Below are 18,087 nucleotides of genomic sequence, written 5' to 3' on the forward strand. Positions count from 1 at the left end.
GTGTGTGTGTGTGTGTGTGTGTGTGTGTGTGTGTGTGTGTGTGTGTGAGAAACAAATCACGAGAAAGACAGAGACAGCAAAACAGGTTGTGTGCTGGGAGAAATAGCTCCCCAGCCCACCCATAATGCTTTTTCTCTCTCTCATAATTGGATTTTAAAAATACATACGTGGAGCGGCCCTTTATATGTGGTGCCAGGTCGACTCTAGACACCTTCCACTCCTGTTTTTTTTTTGTGGCATCTCTTTTTCCCCTGTTCTCTCTTTTCTCCTCTGTTGCCGTCTCTTCACACACTTTCACTGTTTTATCTCTTCCCTTTCACTTGGCCCCCTCCTCACACAGGCCCTCTCTCCCCCTTTTATCTTTCACCGTTGTTTCTTTACGCTGGTAGCAAGAACAAGGGGGAAGCAAAATGTCAATTGCCGCCACCACATACAGCGAGGTAGACAGAGATGCCAATTTATTGGACAGGGAGAGATGTAAGGGGGACAGAGGGGGGTGGCTACAAGCTGTTTTTAAGGGGCTGGAGAGGACAAGGCTCAAGCTGGACTTTCAGACTTGTATATTATGTTCTGAGGAAACAACATGGAAGACCTCTGAAGATAACACAAGCTTGTATTGCTGTGCTCTGCAGGGTTGTGCAGCTGATGTTATTATTGTAATTTTTTTCGAATGCACTGTGGCACTCTAAGTTCTTGAATTGGGTACTACTTCACTGTTTTGTTGCTGCGGTCTCATGACTGACATGGCCTAGTTTCCAAGTTGTTCCATCTTTATAGCAATGCCAAAAGCCATTAAGCACACTTTGGTAACAGCACAAGAAAAAACAACAACCTCTTTTTAAAGTCTCACTAATCTTTCTCCTTTCTCACGAGGCAGATGTCTCCTGTTTTTCTTCTTCCTGTCTCTTCTTCTCTCTGTGTTTAATCGCCACCCTGCTGCTGACAGTGAGCCTCTGAGTGCACCAAAACAATAGCAACGATAAGTTGCGGAAACAGGGTTTGATTGGAAATCGGTCCACTCTCGAACTCACGTGTCCCAATGTGCATGCATGATGAGTTGTCAATTTCCCACATGCATTCAATCTCGTACTACTTGTGATATTCATATTATTCTTGCTGTGAAGAGTAATGGTGCCTGACAGGTGGTCCAGTGCCAGTTTGTGTGTGTGTGCATTGTGAAGCTGTTCCATTAAATCACAACAGACAAAATAATTGTGCATTTTGTTATCTTTAACTGTATGTATAAGTGTGTGTGTGTGTGTGTTTGTCTGACAGAAACAGTGTGTGAATTTAACAAGCTGAATGAATTATAATCAGACATCTGGACAGAGACATGTGAGGCTTATTACCGGGAATAATTAATCCATAAACGCAACCATTAAATCCACCCCCCTGCCTGGATTTGCTGAGGCACACAAACGCACTTACATACAGTGAAAAAACACACATATATAAATCCACACAAGCACAATGCACACCCACTAACTTGTGTTTCTTGAGCGAGAGCCCCATGTGCTGCTTCATCTGCTGCATGCCGTGGTAGTCGGTGTAGATGAGGTCAAAGGGCAGCGGGCCGGTCAGCGGGCAACTGCCTCTGCCTGGGGGCACACCGAGGAACCTGCAGCACACACACACATAAAAGAAAACGCAGAGTTTAGACAAGCAGGGAAACATGACCGACAGAGAAGAGAGAAGGTTCACTCCGAAAATAGTGTGAGCAGAAAGACTGTACCGCAGGCATTCATTATTGACTTGGACGAAAATTATTCCAGTTTAGTTTCAGAAAGGAAGGGAAAAGAGAAGGTCTTCTTTCTGTTTTTAATAGTTTACCCCTTTTCTGGAGTATTTTTATGTAGTAAAAAACCTACCAGTGGAACATTTATTATGGCGTTATTCATTAATGTATTATAAAAATGTGCATTAGACCTTTATTATTGTTTTACTGCAAGATGACATTTTTCTATTCAGTGTTCACGTAATGCTGGATGTCAATGTCTACCAGTCCATTATTCCATCACTGGTCATTTGTCAGCCCGGACTCTAATACTAGAGAGTCGAGTCACAGGCAGTAGCTAATTAACAGGAGTGGAAGCTTACAGTCCACATTGTCATTAATTACTGCCGCTGGGCAGTAATCAGGTAAAGGCCAATCTCACACCAATTACATTTAGATGTGCTGACAGTGTTAGAGATCTTTATTATAATAGAGACCCGAGATGTGATACCATAATGGTTTTCTCTAAAGTTTGTAAAGTAGGGATATGTTGTCGTACTACTGCATTTTTATGGACGATAATAACCTTTTAATGAGCCTGTTCTCTCTTTCTGTTGCTCTGCAACTATCACCTTTTGCTGCTTTGTAAAACATGTAGTGGGTTAGTGTTCAACTCGGTTACCGTCGTACTGTAAGAGTAATAGATGCACTTATGACTAGTATTTCTCTTGAATACCTATGTTGAACACACTTATTGTAAGTCGCTTTGGATAAAAGCATCTGCTAAATGACTTGTAATGTAATGTCATTTAAAGCTAACCACATGGTTAATTGGCTTTGCTGGCTCCAAGTTTGATGCTTATTACATACGTTTAATAACAAGTCAACATCTCGCATATACATAGCTGAATAGACAAAGAGTGCCAACTCCAGGAAAATCATTTTTGATTGACAGCTGATCTCTTTAGGGCAGAAATATGGGAAGTACGTTTTTGAGAGAATCGCACCAGAAGTAAATATTTTTAGAACGCATGCCCCTTGAAGAAATCAAAGCCCTTAAGCCTGGAGCTGTTAAGCTCAACCCGCTGAGCGACACAAGTGAGAGAAACAGACTGTATGGGGCCAGAGTTGGAGCACAGCATGAAGAGGAATTCAAACCCAAGATGAACTGTAGTAGTTGCGCTTGAGGTAAGTCTTTGCATTGTGTGCCAAACTGATTAAGACCACCAGCAGCATGGCCTTCAGAAAATCGGAGTGACTGCGTGACAAAGTAACCTAACAAGGTGATGTGAAATAATCAAACGCCCATGTTTATCTTCCCTGGCTCTGGGAAAGGGTTAGTCGTATCAAAGAAAAATAAATCTAATTCCCTGGAGTGAAGGAAAAAAAAGAAGGGGTTTTGACTGGAAGTTGAATTAAAAGTGTGTTTGTGGATCAGATGGTATCGTATGGGTTCTGCTGAGTTCAATCAAAGTCAAGCCAGGGCGCACTGGGGAGGCCTTTGGCAAAATATCATTCAAACAAACAGGATGAAAAGAGCTGAATGCGTAATGACTTGGCTGAATTGAACGTTACAGCAGCAACAACAACAGATGGTAAATGGATGGAGGGACAGAGAGAGAGAGAGAGAGAGAGAGAGAGAGAGAGAGAGAGAGAGAGAGAGAAAACAGAGAGTAACTGATGTGTTGAGGTAGTGTGTGTGTGTGTGTGTGTGTGTGTGTGTGTATAGGCTTATCTGTATAGGCGCTTGTGTGTGTATACCTGCTGTGTTGGCACACATACACACACACACCAGTATAAAACAAAGTAGAGAAGAGATGTTATTTAAGTGTGTGATGTACTGTGTCCAGTTTCCCATCCTTGTTTGACTCAGTTTCAAGTTATTGATCGAATAAGGGCCTCTCTGTTACCCTGCCGACAGACCTGCTATTGGATATCTGACCTGTGAGTGGTCGAGCTCTTACTTGGCTCTTATTTCTGTGACAGATGAGGCCAAAGGCTAATGGAGACCATAATGCGATCCGTACCCCCGGTGAGTTTCATCCTGTCATGCTAGTTTCACGTTGGAGTTTTTTTTTTTTTTTGGTAGTCGATAGTTGATAGTGTAGCGCGGTAGCACTTACATGAGCTCTACTGGCAGCTGCTAAACACCGCAAGACAGCAGGGAAAACACAAAGATAGCTTGATGAGTGATTGAAGTGAAAGATGTGGTACTACTGTAATAACTGCAGTGTAATGGGTAGGGGGTGTTTTTTGTCTGGTGTACTAAGATGAATGACGACGTAGAAATAGGACTAAGTCATCTTAACTCAAGGTTCACTTGCTAGCTTTTTCCGGAGATTTGAACTACATGTCTTTGTCTTCACCACTGAAGACTGTGGGCTGTGTTTGAAAACTAGTAAGTGGTTTTTGAGTTGAGATCATTTTGTCAAATTGCTTTGTAAAAAATTTACTTTCAGAGTCAGGCAGTAGCAGTAGTAAGCCTATGAATGTAATGGTTATCCAGGTACATTTTGTTCTGTATATATACAGTATATATGTATGTGTGTGCATTTCAATATAATTGAATGCACCGGGAAGTTTAGACTATTGTTGGAACTAAAATGATCTAGGTGCATTAAACATCAAACTGTGAAGACTTGATTAAACAACTTGACAAAAATAATCTAAAAATGCAAGACTAAAATTTGACTAAATTGTTTAACTTTTCATTGTGTAAAGCATGAAAAAATATATTTTACACTGTACTTTTGTCAAAAGTCGATAAGAACATCAGAATCATGTTTTTAGTTTAAAGGTGCTTAATATGAGAATTAATTAATTTACATATCTTTTTCCTCTTAACGGCTATCAGCTAACATGTGCTCACAGCGCTAACAGTGCAAACAATACAAGAACAAGGTTAACAGTGGTTACCTGAGGAGGAACCAGAAGGTGGGGGATAAGCTTTGGTGGAAACACTGTCGGTCAGGACGGCGTTATCAGCTGTAAGTGCCGTATGAAAGCAGTGCAGAGTGAGCTATAGACTATTACATGCAACTATTGTCTTCAAAAAAATACTTGCATGACCATTTGCACATTGAAACTGTAATATTCACGAACAGTTTCCCAAGTCCACGTCTCTCACATTTCACCCCTCAGCGGCTTATAAAATCACATCTGTAATGCTGCCTGCATCAGAGCGTTTTAGAGGCGAGCCGCTATTTGCGGTTTGAAGCCCTGCGATACATTATGGAATAGCATGATGGGATTTCAAGTGTGCACTCTGCCTGGAGTGTGGTGCCCCTCGTTAGTCTAGTATTTCCATTAGCGATACAATGTCTGCCTCCATCCTTATAGATAATAGAGAACCCTTATGTTAGAGAGGCATAGTTAAAGAGTCCATTCAATGAGAACCAATCATGTTTCATAAACGAAAGGCAACAGCAAGCTTTCAAAAGTGTTATTTACACTTGTTACAGAAGTTTTATTTGAATATGTGCCTTAGGTCCTAAAGCCCGACTCTTTAAGTCAAGAATGAGGGAAGTTACACTGATGTATAAAGCTTCTTATTAAGCTTAGGACAAAACACTGGGCTTGCTTCCTTGGCACAATCACTTCTACTAAAATATCTATGTGCTAAACTGTTCTCTTCAAGAGGACTTTTGTGCCAAATTTGAAGAAATTCCTTCCAGGCGTTCCTGAGATATCACGTTCAAGAGAATGGACCGGACGGACAAACCGAATCAGGTAATGCCTCCAGCCACGACTGTCGCCGGTGCAGAGGCATAAAAAGCTGTAATTCATAATGATCCCGACTCCATCTCTGGTTATTCATTGCAAGCAATAACATAATATGCACAATTCATTTTCATTACGCAGTGCTGCAGCTCAGTCAGGCCTTTTGTTTGCCTGCAGATGTCTATCAGTCACTCCGTGCGTCAGTCTGTCTGCTATAACAGAGAGGACGGGAACAGTGAGTCCAGTGAGGAAAGGCTTGGATAATTCCAGTAATGGTAGCCGGGATTCAAAAGAATAAACGAAAGAAAACCAGAAAGATACACATGAAAAAAAAAAGAAAGAAAAACACAGACTGTACCTACAGCTGAGAAAACAGCAGCTCCTTGGTTCTTCATTTTCCATCAGCAGTGCGTTTCTCTCGTTTTTCTCAGCTGTTCAACCATAGCATATCGGCCAAGAGTGAAAATAAGTTGTTTACTATTGAAATCGTCAAACTTTTCCCCGTTCTTTTGTAAAGGAACGCTAAAGGACAATTTATCTGATCAAACGATATTGAATACCTGACCTACAGCCATTAAATTCACCCTTTGATAGCGGTTGGTATAGTATTAACCCCTCTACTGGCACATTGTACAGGACTTTTCAATAGCAAGCAACTAAATTTGGATGCTCTCTTCGGCCCCATGGCATTACGTGACTGACCTGGAAGTTGTAATTCCATGTTTTAGCCTAAATGTAAATACGCCAATAGACACTATTCCTAGAGGCTTGATTTCAACACAACATTTGTTGTTCACAATGTAGCATTATCATGGATTGGCGACTATAAAGCATTAATGAGTTTCTCCCAATCGATATATTGGCTGATAGCGATCGTCCGTAAACCTTAATTTCACAGTACGATGGTCTGAAGGTGTAATCATCGGTTCACATGCAGGCCAAACATGGGGGGATTTGTATGGATCATGAATCAGTTGCAGTCCGTAACAACACTACTTTCATCAGTGGGTCACAGGCTCAAATGTCATTCGGTTATAGATGGGGCCTTTACAGACATTTATTTAATGAAAATCTTTGAGATTCTTCACCTGAAAATGAATTGAAGAACATTTTCAAAGTGATCATCATATGTTCATATTCAGCCTTCCGAAGCCGTGGTTTTACACTCAGTTAATGCCAGTGGTGGAATCTAACCTACAAGTAAGGACAGTAACTTAAGTACTGTGCTTAAAGCCTCTGAGCCGCCACACAGGTGTTTAGTTATTCAGGCTAATTAGACCTCTGCTCAGACTGAAGGTGGGCCGGAGCTTTGATGGGAATTTATGAGGTCACAAATCGTCATGTACCAATAAGAATGATAAAAGTGTAATTGGTTCCGCCCTAACGGGTTTAACAAAGCTAGCAGGAGACTGAGGAAGTCTCTACACGTCCACACAGTTCTGAGCAGAGGTCTCATCAGCCAGATTAACTGTAAACACCTGTTTACGTGTTCACAGGCAAATTCAAGGTACTTTACTTGAGTATTTCCATTTTTTTTGCAACTATATACTTTCTAATCCACTACATTTGACTGACAGCTGTAGTTACTAGGTACTTTATAGATTAATAAATGTTATACCCTTCCTGTAAAGTAAAAGCCATATATCTTCTTCTGATTATTCTTTTTTTTTTTAACTGAAGTAAAAAGAAAAAAGAAGTTTTTCTTTATGTGTTGAGAAAATTCTCCGACTTCTTAAACAAAATTTGCTATTTAAAAAAACTAAAACTAAAAAAAAACAACCTCTTGGCTCAGCTGGAAAATGCATTGCTGAAAACAGGGCTGTCTGAGCTCATGAAAAGTTCACGTTTTAGAGATACGTGGGTCTCACAAACTACCCAAAAGTAGAAATAAATAGTTAAAATCATAAACATCTACTAAAATGCAGAATAAATGCAGCAGTAATATTACTCCAAAAGCATCATAAATAACAGTATAACACAGACAGGGAGCATTATTCTGCATGTACATTTATTTTTGATACTTAAAGTAAATTTTGCTGATAATACTTCCATACGTTTACTGTAGTAAGGTTCTTGATTGCAGGACTTTTATTTTTATAGTGTGGTATTAGTACTTATACCTAAGTAATCGATCTGAATGCTCCCACAACTGTTTGCTGCATCTGTTGCCTACATACTCAGATGCTGGGACACCTTAGCAATAGTTTGCAAATGTATATATTTAAAATGTCTTATTGAAAGACTGAATGTTGGGTAAACCAAATACAAAGTCAGTCAACTGATCACAGCATTTAACCCACTAAAAAAATCAGGATATATAATTCAAATCCAGTTGGATTGTGGCTCAAATTTTTAGACACGTAGAAGAGAGTCATACAGCACATAGTCCGTATAAACATTGTACGTATCAACACCTTGCTGTAAATGTACTGTATGAAGGCTGACAAGCAGAAAATACCCTATACAGAGTTTCAAAAAAGACATATACACACACACACACACACACACACACACACACACACACACACACACACACACACACACACACACACACACACACACACACAGGATGGCAGGCATCCCAGACAAAATTCGAGTGCCATGCAGGGCCACACAGGAGTCCAATTACCCAAGGTTCTCTTGTCTCCTGGCTGGCATCGAGTCAACAAGCATTCAGAATGAAAACACACACACACGCACACGCACACACACACACACACACACACACACACTTCATTGCCATGGCGTATGAGAATACATGGATGAGGGCAGGCAGGGGAGCAGCGTACCAATTCACAAATTGAAAGAATATTTTATTTCAAAACTACAAAACATATTTCTTCAAAAACTTTGAACCCTCTTCTTATGTGAACAACCAACAGGATCGCGGTGAAATGCTGTGTATGCATGTGTTTGCAATTGTTCTTTGTGTGTTACTGGTTATGTTTTCCTGTGCATGGTACTATACAGCTGTTCCATTCAATACCAAATGACTGTGTTGATGGAGCAATTTAGCAGGGGGTTATTAGATGCACAAAAGCACAATATGAGCAATAACACACAGTGTATTGCTTGTGTGAGAGCTCATTTCTGTCATTTTGCCCATAGGTCTATTACTGTATGGTATGTGTGTGTGTGTGTGTGTGTGTGTGTGTGTGTGTGTGTGTGTGTGTCTTTGTTAAGTGAAGCAGAAATACAGATATTTGATGCTTTCTCACTCCAGCTCTCTGGTCTATACCCATTCTATGATGTAATGCATAGGTCTACGCCTCTCTGCCCATTCCTGTGTGTGTGTGTGTGTGTGTGTGTGTGTGTGTGTGAGAGAACAGATGATCCATACTGGCCGGAGGGATGCGTGCAACTGACTGTGTGCATGTTATATGTGTGGGCAGAGTTTGTGAGTGCAAATGCATTTCCACAGAATTCAAGTGTGTTAGTCTGCATGACAGAGAAGTTGAAGGGCATTCCAATCAGTGCAGTCAGCTAACGTCATCCCCACTGTCCTGGCTGACAGAGGGCGAGACGGGGGCAACGGTGCAAAGAGGATGGAAGCAGCTGGGACTGTGACGAGCTCTGCACTCGTGTTGTCTACTACAATACCCGGTCTAAATATCTCGATATCGATACTGAAACGATACAAAGGCCAAAACCTCAAACATCAGTAAAAGTAATTTAATAATAGATTTTTTAAATGTATTCGTTAAAGATTTACATGGTATACAGTAATCTGATGTCCCCGATACGTGTGTTTATGAATGTTGTAGTTGCACATTAAAAGTTGAAAAAAGGCTTTTTTTTTGGTAAAACCAGCACTCCCACTCAGCCATTAGTAGCAGTTTAGGTGGAGAGTGATACTGTTGAAGGGAAGACAGAGAGAGGCTTCGAAAAGAAAAACCTACAAAACAAATAAATGCAGATGAAGTTCTGTGAGAGGTTGATAAGGAAGCGCTGTGTTGTGTAGAAGTGGTGTTTGCGAAAGAATGTTACTCTCGCCGCCAGAGTGCTTTTCCTTTCTGTCTCTTTCACGCGACTGAGAAACATGGTAAACTAATAATTCCAATCCATATCAAAACAATGTAATTCGCGGTACTAATAAAATGGGGTGTCGTACCTTTTTTTAAACAAATTATCCTAACATATATACCTTTTATAGTCTTTGTATTTATCCTTCCATAAAATAAAGACCAAACAGAGTGATGATGATGTCAGATCCAGATTTTGTTGTGGCCGTCACTTTATATTTACTATTTTGAGCTTTGTACTGAGTTGAGTCAATGCACATTTTCCTATTATTAAATTGAGGACGGGCAGAATGTGATGAAAATGTTCTAAGCAATTTATTTTGATGACATCTTCGTTTTTACACTTTTCTCATTCACGCAAGTCAAAGCTAATTAAAACAATCCCCTGGACTTGACACGACATCTAAATTGTTTGCAATTTCAGAACCAAAATAACAATTTGGATGGCGCATTTTCCACCTCATAAAGTATTATTACATTCAAACTCATTCTGCGAGGAAAGAAAACAAATACAGAAAAACAAATTATGGCAATCACTTAGTGGTCAAGCCAAGTGACACTTTACGATAGTAAACATGTGAAGGTTAGAGAATTGCACATATAAAACTTTCATCTGGATTGTTTTGCAGATTTTAGCACAAAACTGAGGGAAAATGGAGACCTGGTATGCAAAGTGTGAACATGTTTACGAGCCTGGTTGACTGTAGACAATTTCAAAGAGGAGCCACGCAGAAATTAAATAGTGAAACCCTAAAAAACCTGAGTGCTAAATGTCATGGGAATGTTGCCTTGGTGTTGCATCAGGTAACGTCAAAAAGTTACCGCCTGAAGAATTGGTTAAAAAGTTTCACTGTGACATGATGGCAAAATTGCGCAACACCTCTTATTTGCGGACCCCGCAGGAAGCTGTAGGCAGCAAATTATACCACCATTTTAGGGAGACAAGTCTACTTTACATGTCACCTCAGTGATGTGTGTGTGTGTGTGTGTGTGTGTGTGTGTGTGTGTGTGTGTATGTGTGTGTGTCTGTGGGAGCATATACTGTATAGATAGCTTGAATATCCTGGCTGAAAAAGTAAACGCTGTTGTAAATCAACATGTTCTTAATTGTCAGTGCAATCAAATGATTGACTCAAACATCGATGTATCATCAGTTTTCACATCAGCCTCTGATTACACCCAGGGGATGCATGTTGGCAATGTTTTTCTCACTTGACACACTCACACACACACGCACAGATATGTACATACCATTCAACACAATCTTTTACACACAAACACTCACGTGCACCAAAACACACAATCACATATATGGCAGTGCTATAAGAAGCTGACAGGCCTCAGTTATCAGCCAAGGCAGGGTACACTAGATAAGGGAGCCGCAAGGCATCATAAACACCAATACGAGAGGGAGAGGGAGAGAGATAGAGAGGGAGAGACAGAGAGAGAGAGAGAGCAGCAGAGGGAGGAAAGAATCAGAGATGAAAGAAGGAAGAGGAAAAAATTCAACACTCCTGTCAGAGATGATATAATTCTCAGATGGAAAGCTCCAGTGGAGAGTGGGAGAATTAGAGACACGGGGGGAGAGAGACACAGAGAGAGAGAGAGAGAAAGAGGGGGGAGTGAGGTGTAAGGAGAAATTACAAGTTAGTTGCAAGGGACGGGTTGTCAGAGAGAGACAGAGAGACAGAGAGAGAGAGAGAGACAGAGAGAGAGAGGAAACACTGTAAAGGATTGAGCGAGGGAAGATAAGAACAAGGGTGAAGAGGAAGGAAGATAGAGCAAGAAAGGAAGACGAGACATGGATGAAACTGGTAAAATAGGGGGATAACAATATCCAATAAAGAGGAAGTGTGTGTGTGTAGGTGTGTGTGTGTGTGTGTCTTTGTGAGAGAGAAAGAGAGAGAAGCAGCTGTACAATGATAAGAGAGGAAAATACACCTCTATTAACCTCCAAGCTCTGACTTTGGTCTCTGGATGAAATGTGAATTTACATAAATGTACACAAACCCAAACATATTGGTTGGTAATATACATTACCAACAGTGGACTATAACACTCCAACCAAGTGTGGACCTTTGTTTCTGGTAATTTTGAGAAAAACAATAATGGAATAGAAAATATACTTGTAAGATCCCAGAATATTACTGCAATTGTGCCTATTTTATCATTTGTTTACGAAACTGCCAAATACTGCAGTAAAACTGTCTGTACCCATTATTTGACCTTGTTTACCATACAGACGTATTTGATTCTTTCAAAAACAACCCCACCTCAATAACTTCCAAGCTCTGATTCTGATCTCTGGATAAAATGTGAATTTACATACACATACACGCACACGCGCACACACACACACACACACACACACTACATATGCACCCTTTGCTAATAAAGCCGGCTCCTGCTTTGTCTCCCAAGGCGTCAGGCAGTCCGCCCTTTTCCCTTCGTCAGCAACTTTTGATCTAATCCCACTAAATCAAGAAGAATAAGAGTCGGGATTGGTTGTGACGGAAGAAGTCGAGGGAATTGAAAACGTGCACACACCCACACAAACACTCCAGCGGATGCACACGTAGGACCACACAGCTCTCACACACACAGACACACATACCCACATATGAAAATGCATATGGTGGGATACGGATGTGTAAATAGATACTTTGGCGCATTATGCTCTCACACATGGTGCAGATCAGATAAATCCTCTTTGCAACCTGCCACCGGCACTTGGGGAGGAACGAAACAGAAGAAGAGTGCCAGTCAAATGATACAGTAGGCAGATGCCTTTCACTCAAGAGTGGAGCGAACGCACAAATATGGATGAATGTGTCGGAACAAACACTCACAAATCACCCAAAGTCAAGTGGACGTGTGGATGCAAGCGCCGTCACACATCCCACCACACACTCACACACACACACACAGAATATTCAAGTGAACTCATTAGCACTACCCCGCTGACACGGCAGAGCGCCAACTGACAACTACTTTTCAGCGATGCGTGTTGTAGGCCATTGACCCTCTGAAGCTTCACTCAGCTGCCTGAATTGAGCTCGAGGTCACACCTGAAATTAGACTTTCAAACCCACACTGGCGTTAGAGCAAAACGTTTTTCAGTGGCAGTCAAGCGACAGGGAATAAACGCAGCTCTCATCTACAGCGTGCCTCAATAACACGCGGGAAAAGTCTGCAGCTTTGTTTTTCGTCATTAACTAGCGTTAATTAGCAAGTTGCTTGTTCACACGTGGAGCTGATGTGACTGGAGCAGTCACGCAAAAGTATCAAAAGTTTTAAATCCGATGGAGTGGTAAGAGACGGCGGCGCAGAGTTAAAGCGACACTGCCAATTTAGTTGCACACTGAGAGTTTCTGAAGCCATCCTACCATGAAACAACGACAGCATCGGCCATTGAAGCCCTGAAGCAAAACGTGTTTACATCTAAGTGACAAATGGTGTGCTGTTTCGTTATTAAGCTGTATAGTCTTCAGAAAGAGGAGGTGATGGTGGATGGCAATCTTCGACAAGGAAGGCCGCTGTTTGCTTCCTGTTTTTTTATTCGCAGCCAATGTCGCTTTCTTTTACCCGGTCCACCACTTTGGTCTAAAATATCTCAACGGTTGGAGGAAAAGTGGAGGAATGTGGTTTCTGTGGGGACATGAATGTTATGGACTCTCTTACGTCTGCTCACATCTCTCCATCAGGCAAATGGAGCAGAACCACAATGTCGGTTTGTCGGTGAAGGAGCTCTAAAGATGTTAAGAGCGGCGTCTGTCTGCTCTGACACTGTCTGCAACCACAAAAAGAACTGCCAGTGTGTTTTATAACTGCATTTGAGTTCAGTATTACCTAGAATGTGCTGCCAAAGCCAGAGATAGAGAGAGAAGAAAATGTTTGAGTGAGAGAAAAGACAGCAATCTATCTAGATTTTGTGAAATCAACACCTTTCTCTGCTCAGGCTAATTTCAAGGCTGGCTGCCCTAAAATGGCCCAATTTTCTCCTCAGGGAGAGCACGGAGATATCAAGTGTATTGACATCAGTTGGAGCCCGTCTTTGACAGCCCGTTGCTTTTCAAGCCATTAGGAAGAGGAAACACAGACAGCATCATTGAGCAAAATGCTCTGGGTTCCCGTGTTAACTCTTAACAACTCCACAGAGGCCTAGTGAGGTACAGTATATGCAGGCACCAAACCCAATTACGCTTGACTTCGCTCACATCAGCTGCATTCCCTTTCCAATGAACGCGGAGATAACAAGGGCTCTGATATAACTAACAAGCACTGTCAAGTTTGCTAAAGGAAAAAGTGGATAATAAGAGATTTCTGACCCCATTTTCAGCAGTGCTTGGCACAGACGTGATAAATACGTCTCCAGTTTGAATGTCATTTAAATGACTTTAGGTTTTATAGACACAATTATATATATTCCCATATATTGTCAGAGTTAACAGAGACCAAGTACACAGATAAAGCTGTAATGCTCAAAAAGGAACACTGATAATCGTCAAATTAAATGAACTAGTGGGCTCAATAAGGATGAGACGCCATCATGTACTGCATGGGATCAGCTAACTATTACGTTTTCCGATTGCACATAATTGATGATGCAACTATTGATATTTTCCTTTAATGCATGACTGCAGATTTTCCCCATATCGAAATGGATGACTCTGTGCTTGCTCTGCAGGTGCTGCACAGCGATTTATCAGTTGCGGTCATGCACCATTGCACTGAGAAACAATTAGGAACCATTGATAATCCAGGGCTCATTATTTCTCTCAACCCTTAAATGAGCTTAGTTCTTTCTGCATCACGCTACAGTATCTAAGTTACTCCATATTACACCGTCAGTCTGTGTAAAACTGTGTAACTGTATACAATACTATCTCTGATAACCTTGTTGGGAAACAAACATTTGACGGGACATTATCCAAAGTATGGCTAATGCAGGTTTAGTGACACATCATCTAGCTGGACAACGTTCATATTTCACATGATCAGTGCACACTTCTTATTATTTGAAAAAAAAATCACAATTACTATAAGAGCAACAATACTGTAAAAATGCTTTTGTGCAGAATTATTGAACCCTTTCAAAGACTGGGCTGGTGCTTAAAAAAAAAAAATCTGTTCCAATGACGAACATTTGTTCAAACTATGTAGTGTGGGGTTGCGTCCGCCGCCTCACTTGAGTGACAAGCTAACAAATTCTTCAAAATATAATTTTTCCACATATTAATTCTAAGATTCCTTGGTGTCCTTATCATCTGCTCGGCAATGCTTGCTATATCTATCCACTACGTTTAAGGCCCTTTCCGGCAGAACCTGATAAAGGCACCACTGACACCCATTGTTCCCAATCACGTCACGACGGCTTTGCCGATGTGTGCCGAACCCATCGGCGAGCGTAGATAAAACCTCGTTCTGTCTTAAAGGGCCATGTATCCAAGAGAACAACAAAAGTCTAGTTTACTGAGGGGTCAGACATAGAACATTTTAGGAAAAGCGAGATATTTTATGAGATTACACCTCCTCCAACTTCTTTTAATGTGCTTTTCCTTATTTCCTTTTCTCGTGAGGAATAAAGCTCGGTGAGAGAAAGGAGGTTGATGAATGGCTGATAGTGTTGGTATCAATGGCGCTCGGCTCAGTGTTTCCCCAGGCCTTGGAGTCTATTCAGGGCTAAAACTCCCCTCCCCTGCTTCCATTCCCAGTAAGAGGAGATTGAAAAGCCCTTAGCGCCTGGGTCTGGGATGACGAACCACACACACACACACACACACACACACACTCGTGCAACACACACACACACACACCGTCGCTCACACATCCCCTTGATGTACCTGTCTGTCTAGCCTTTTTCCCCCACTCACTTTATTCAGCCAGAGCCAACTGTTTTGGCCCGGCAGCCAGTAGAGGCTGACCTCCCTTAGCCTTTCTACACATAGTCAGACAACTGAAGCCATATAAAGACCATGGAACAGTCTTTACTCTCCATTCCACCCTACCCTCTTGGTCAATCGCAAATTGTTCTTGTACACACAAGACAAAATAACTGAATGGGCCAAAATGGCTGTTGTCCTCAGGGACAACAGACCTTTTTTATTTTTATCACAGATATGTTGAAATGTTATATAAGATCAAATAATAATCTTTATAATGACTGCATTCTATTCACGATTATCAGGCAACATTTACACTTGTCATTTCATGTTGATGAAATCCAGACGGGATTTAATAACTTTTTGTTTACAACTTTCCACATATGTATGTGTTAGTTAGGCTACATCCACATCAAATCAGGCGTCAGTCCCCCTATTCATTTGGATGTCGGTGCAGTGAAAATTTGACACATTCTCAACTTTTGGAGCAACGCAACCCAATGTCACGCTGCCGTGGTCAATCATTTAACCGGCGAATCAGAGCTTTACAACTCATGAGGGAACACAAAACGTTAATCGTGGTGCTGTCGCTTGGTGTTGACACAGCACAACCCTGCAACGCTTGATTTGGTGTGAATGCAGCCGTCGCCAGATCACAATCCTTATTGTACCCAGCTTAGTTTACCTGGGCTACATGCAAATCAGGGTGAGCACTGCTGCAGTCCAAAGCGTGTGGTGGTAATGCAGCAAAGGATTATACGCTATAAAAATTAACAGTTAGCGATAACATTTAACTGGCTAACAACTATCCATAAACTCACGCAAACCCGTGGATCTATTGCTTTCATGGACCACGAGCAATTTTTATCATCTCATTCAGGTTCTCATCCACACCTCATCCTTATAAATCATCCAGTGGTAAAACTGATCACTAATCAGATTTGAGATTAATCTTGGCACTTCAATTAAATGATTGAAAAACAGATTTTCCAAGTTCCATCCTGTGTCCTTGTGCTAAATGTTCATTTATCTAGTTACATGCTAAACATGTGTCAAAATAATTGTTTTTATATTTCATTGTATTATTTTTAACCAAAATCTTTTTCCTCTTGTAAAATGAAAAAGATATTGTTGATGACTCATCTTGATCTAGGAGGTGGTTATACTATTTTATCAAATTAATTGGGATGTGGGAATGATTACCTAACCCGTCCATCATATACATGTACAACCACACTGTTAGCTAGTGGAGTGACATTAAGTAGAAGACATGATTTCTTCTGCCAAAACTTTACCTTTTTTTTTGTTTTTTTACAAAATATTAATTGAACAACTATCTTCCCCCTCCTGTTTTACCTACAAACGAGGGAGGTGTGTATGGAGGTGAACAGTCCTACAGCTCCATATCTCTGCAAAGCTCTGTATCGCACAAGCGTGCTATATTCTCTAATCCCACGTTTTTATCCAATTAAATATCAGGGATTTGAATCCCCCTCGTTACTAAACCCCGCCCACATATTCAGTTTAATTTGGATATAGGTCACATTACTTAAGCTAGAGATGCTTCAACTCCTGTTTCACTGTGATTTCACTCTGTAGCTTTTGAGTAAGGAAAGTATTTAAAATATACAACTATTACCAAAACTGGGCCCGAATATTCAACTATTTGGTATTTGTTCATTGGGATTCTCATCCCTCCGCAAAATACATAAAACAAAACCTTTTGGAAAATGCTTCTTCTTCAGCAATAAATAAAAATACAAACAACAATACAGTAGAATCATATAATCCTTAAAATCAAATGCATTTAATTAAACCGAAAGACACGCGTTACAGCACTATGCCGTTCATCTCAGCCGAGAACGGAAAAATATCCTTTCCAAGTCAGGTCATGGATATTCCACCTTTGCTTATGTCGGAGCGCAAGACGAAGTGTGCTGCTGCAAGGACATGAGTCCGTGCTAAAGGTTAAGCGCTCCTTCGTTCAGGGACATCAGGACAGTCCTACTAGTCTCATTTCTCAATATTCAATTGATATCATTACTTTATTCATCGTTTTATTCATGTTTCAGAACTGCTCCAATGGTAATGGTATGAAACCCCAATGTTACAAGGGAAGACGTACAGACACAGTCATGTAAGTCCACCAGGGATTGTGCTAAAGCAGCTAAAGAAGCATAAGCAGCAACTTGTCCTGTTCGTATTTCCGAGTCCCAGTTATGTCATGCAGACCAATTAGAGGTGGAGATGTGAGTCAGAGCAACACCAGTAACGAAAAGCAAAGTCACCCATGTACCACAACTGCTCCCCCCCCCCCCAGTACTTCAAATCTGAAACAATGGATGAAGGAAATCATTACCAAGTGTGTGGTGTGGTGTGTGTGTGTGTGTGTGTGTGTGTGTGTGTGTGTGTGTGTGTGTGTGTGTGTACGGGGTTAGAAGTAAGGGTAGGGGTGATGAAATGCAGTTCTGGGAAGTTGCTAACAAGCACATTGATTTTAGCTTAGAGGGGAACAACATAGAGACAAAGTGAGAAGGAGCCAGATGAAGAGCAAGAGAACATAAGGTGAAGAGACACAAGGCGAGGAGTGAGGAGAGGAACCTTTAAGCAGACAAAACCATGCAGACGGAGCATACCATTCATTTGCATGCTCTACTTTTTTAACAAAGAGACAAGCTGACGCTCTATCTCACATACGAAACACACACACACACACACACACACACACACACACACACACACACACACA

General features: G+C 41.1%; 1 protein-coding gene across 3 annotated transcripts in view; it reads right to left on the reverse strand.

Moving 5' to 3' along the window:
• LOC116398410 (alpha-1,6-mannosylglycoprotein 6-beta-N-acetylglucosaminyltransferase B-like) overlaps window positions 1-18,087 on the reverse strand; it is a 61,992-nt gene that overhangs the window by 21,418 nt on the left and 22,487 nt on the right. For all 3 annotated transcript variants that reach the window (XM_031874669.1, XM_031874668.1, XM_031874667.1), the window contains exon 6: window positions 1,487-1,618. In XM_031874669.1, coding sequence (XP_031730529.1) covers window positions 1,487-1,618 — 132 coding nt within the window. The remainder of the gene's footprint in view (window positions 1-1,486; window positions 1,619-18,087) is intronic.

The sequence above is a fragment of the Anarrhichthys ocellatus genome, unplaced genomic scaffold, assembly GCF_004355925.1.
Source record: "Anarrhichthys ocellatus isolate YVR2014 unplaced genomic scaffold, GSC_Weel_1.0 scaffold83, whole genome shotgun sequence".
NCBI lineage: Eukaryota > Metazoa > Chordata > Actinopteri > Perciformes > Anarhichadidae > Anarrhichthys > Anarrhichthys ocellatus.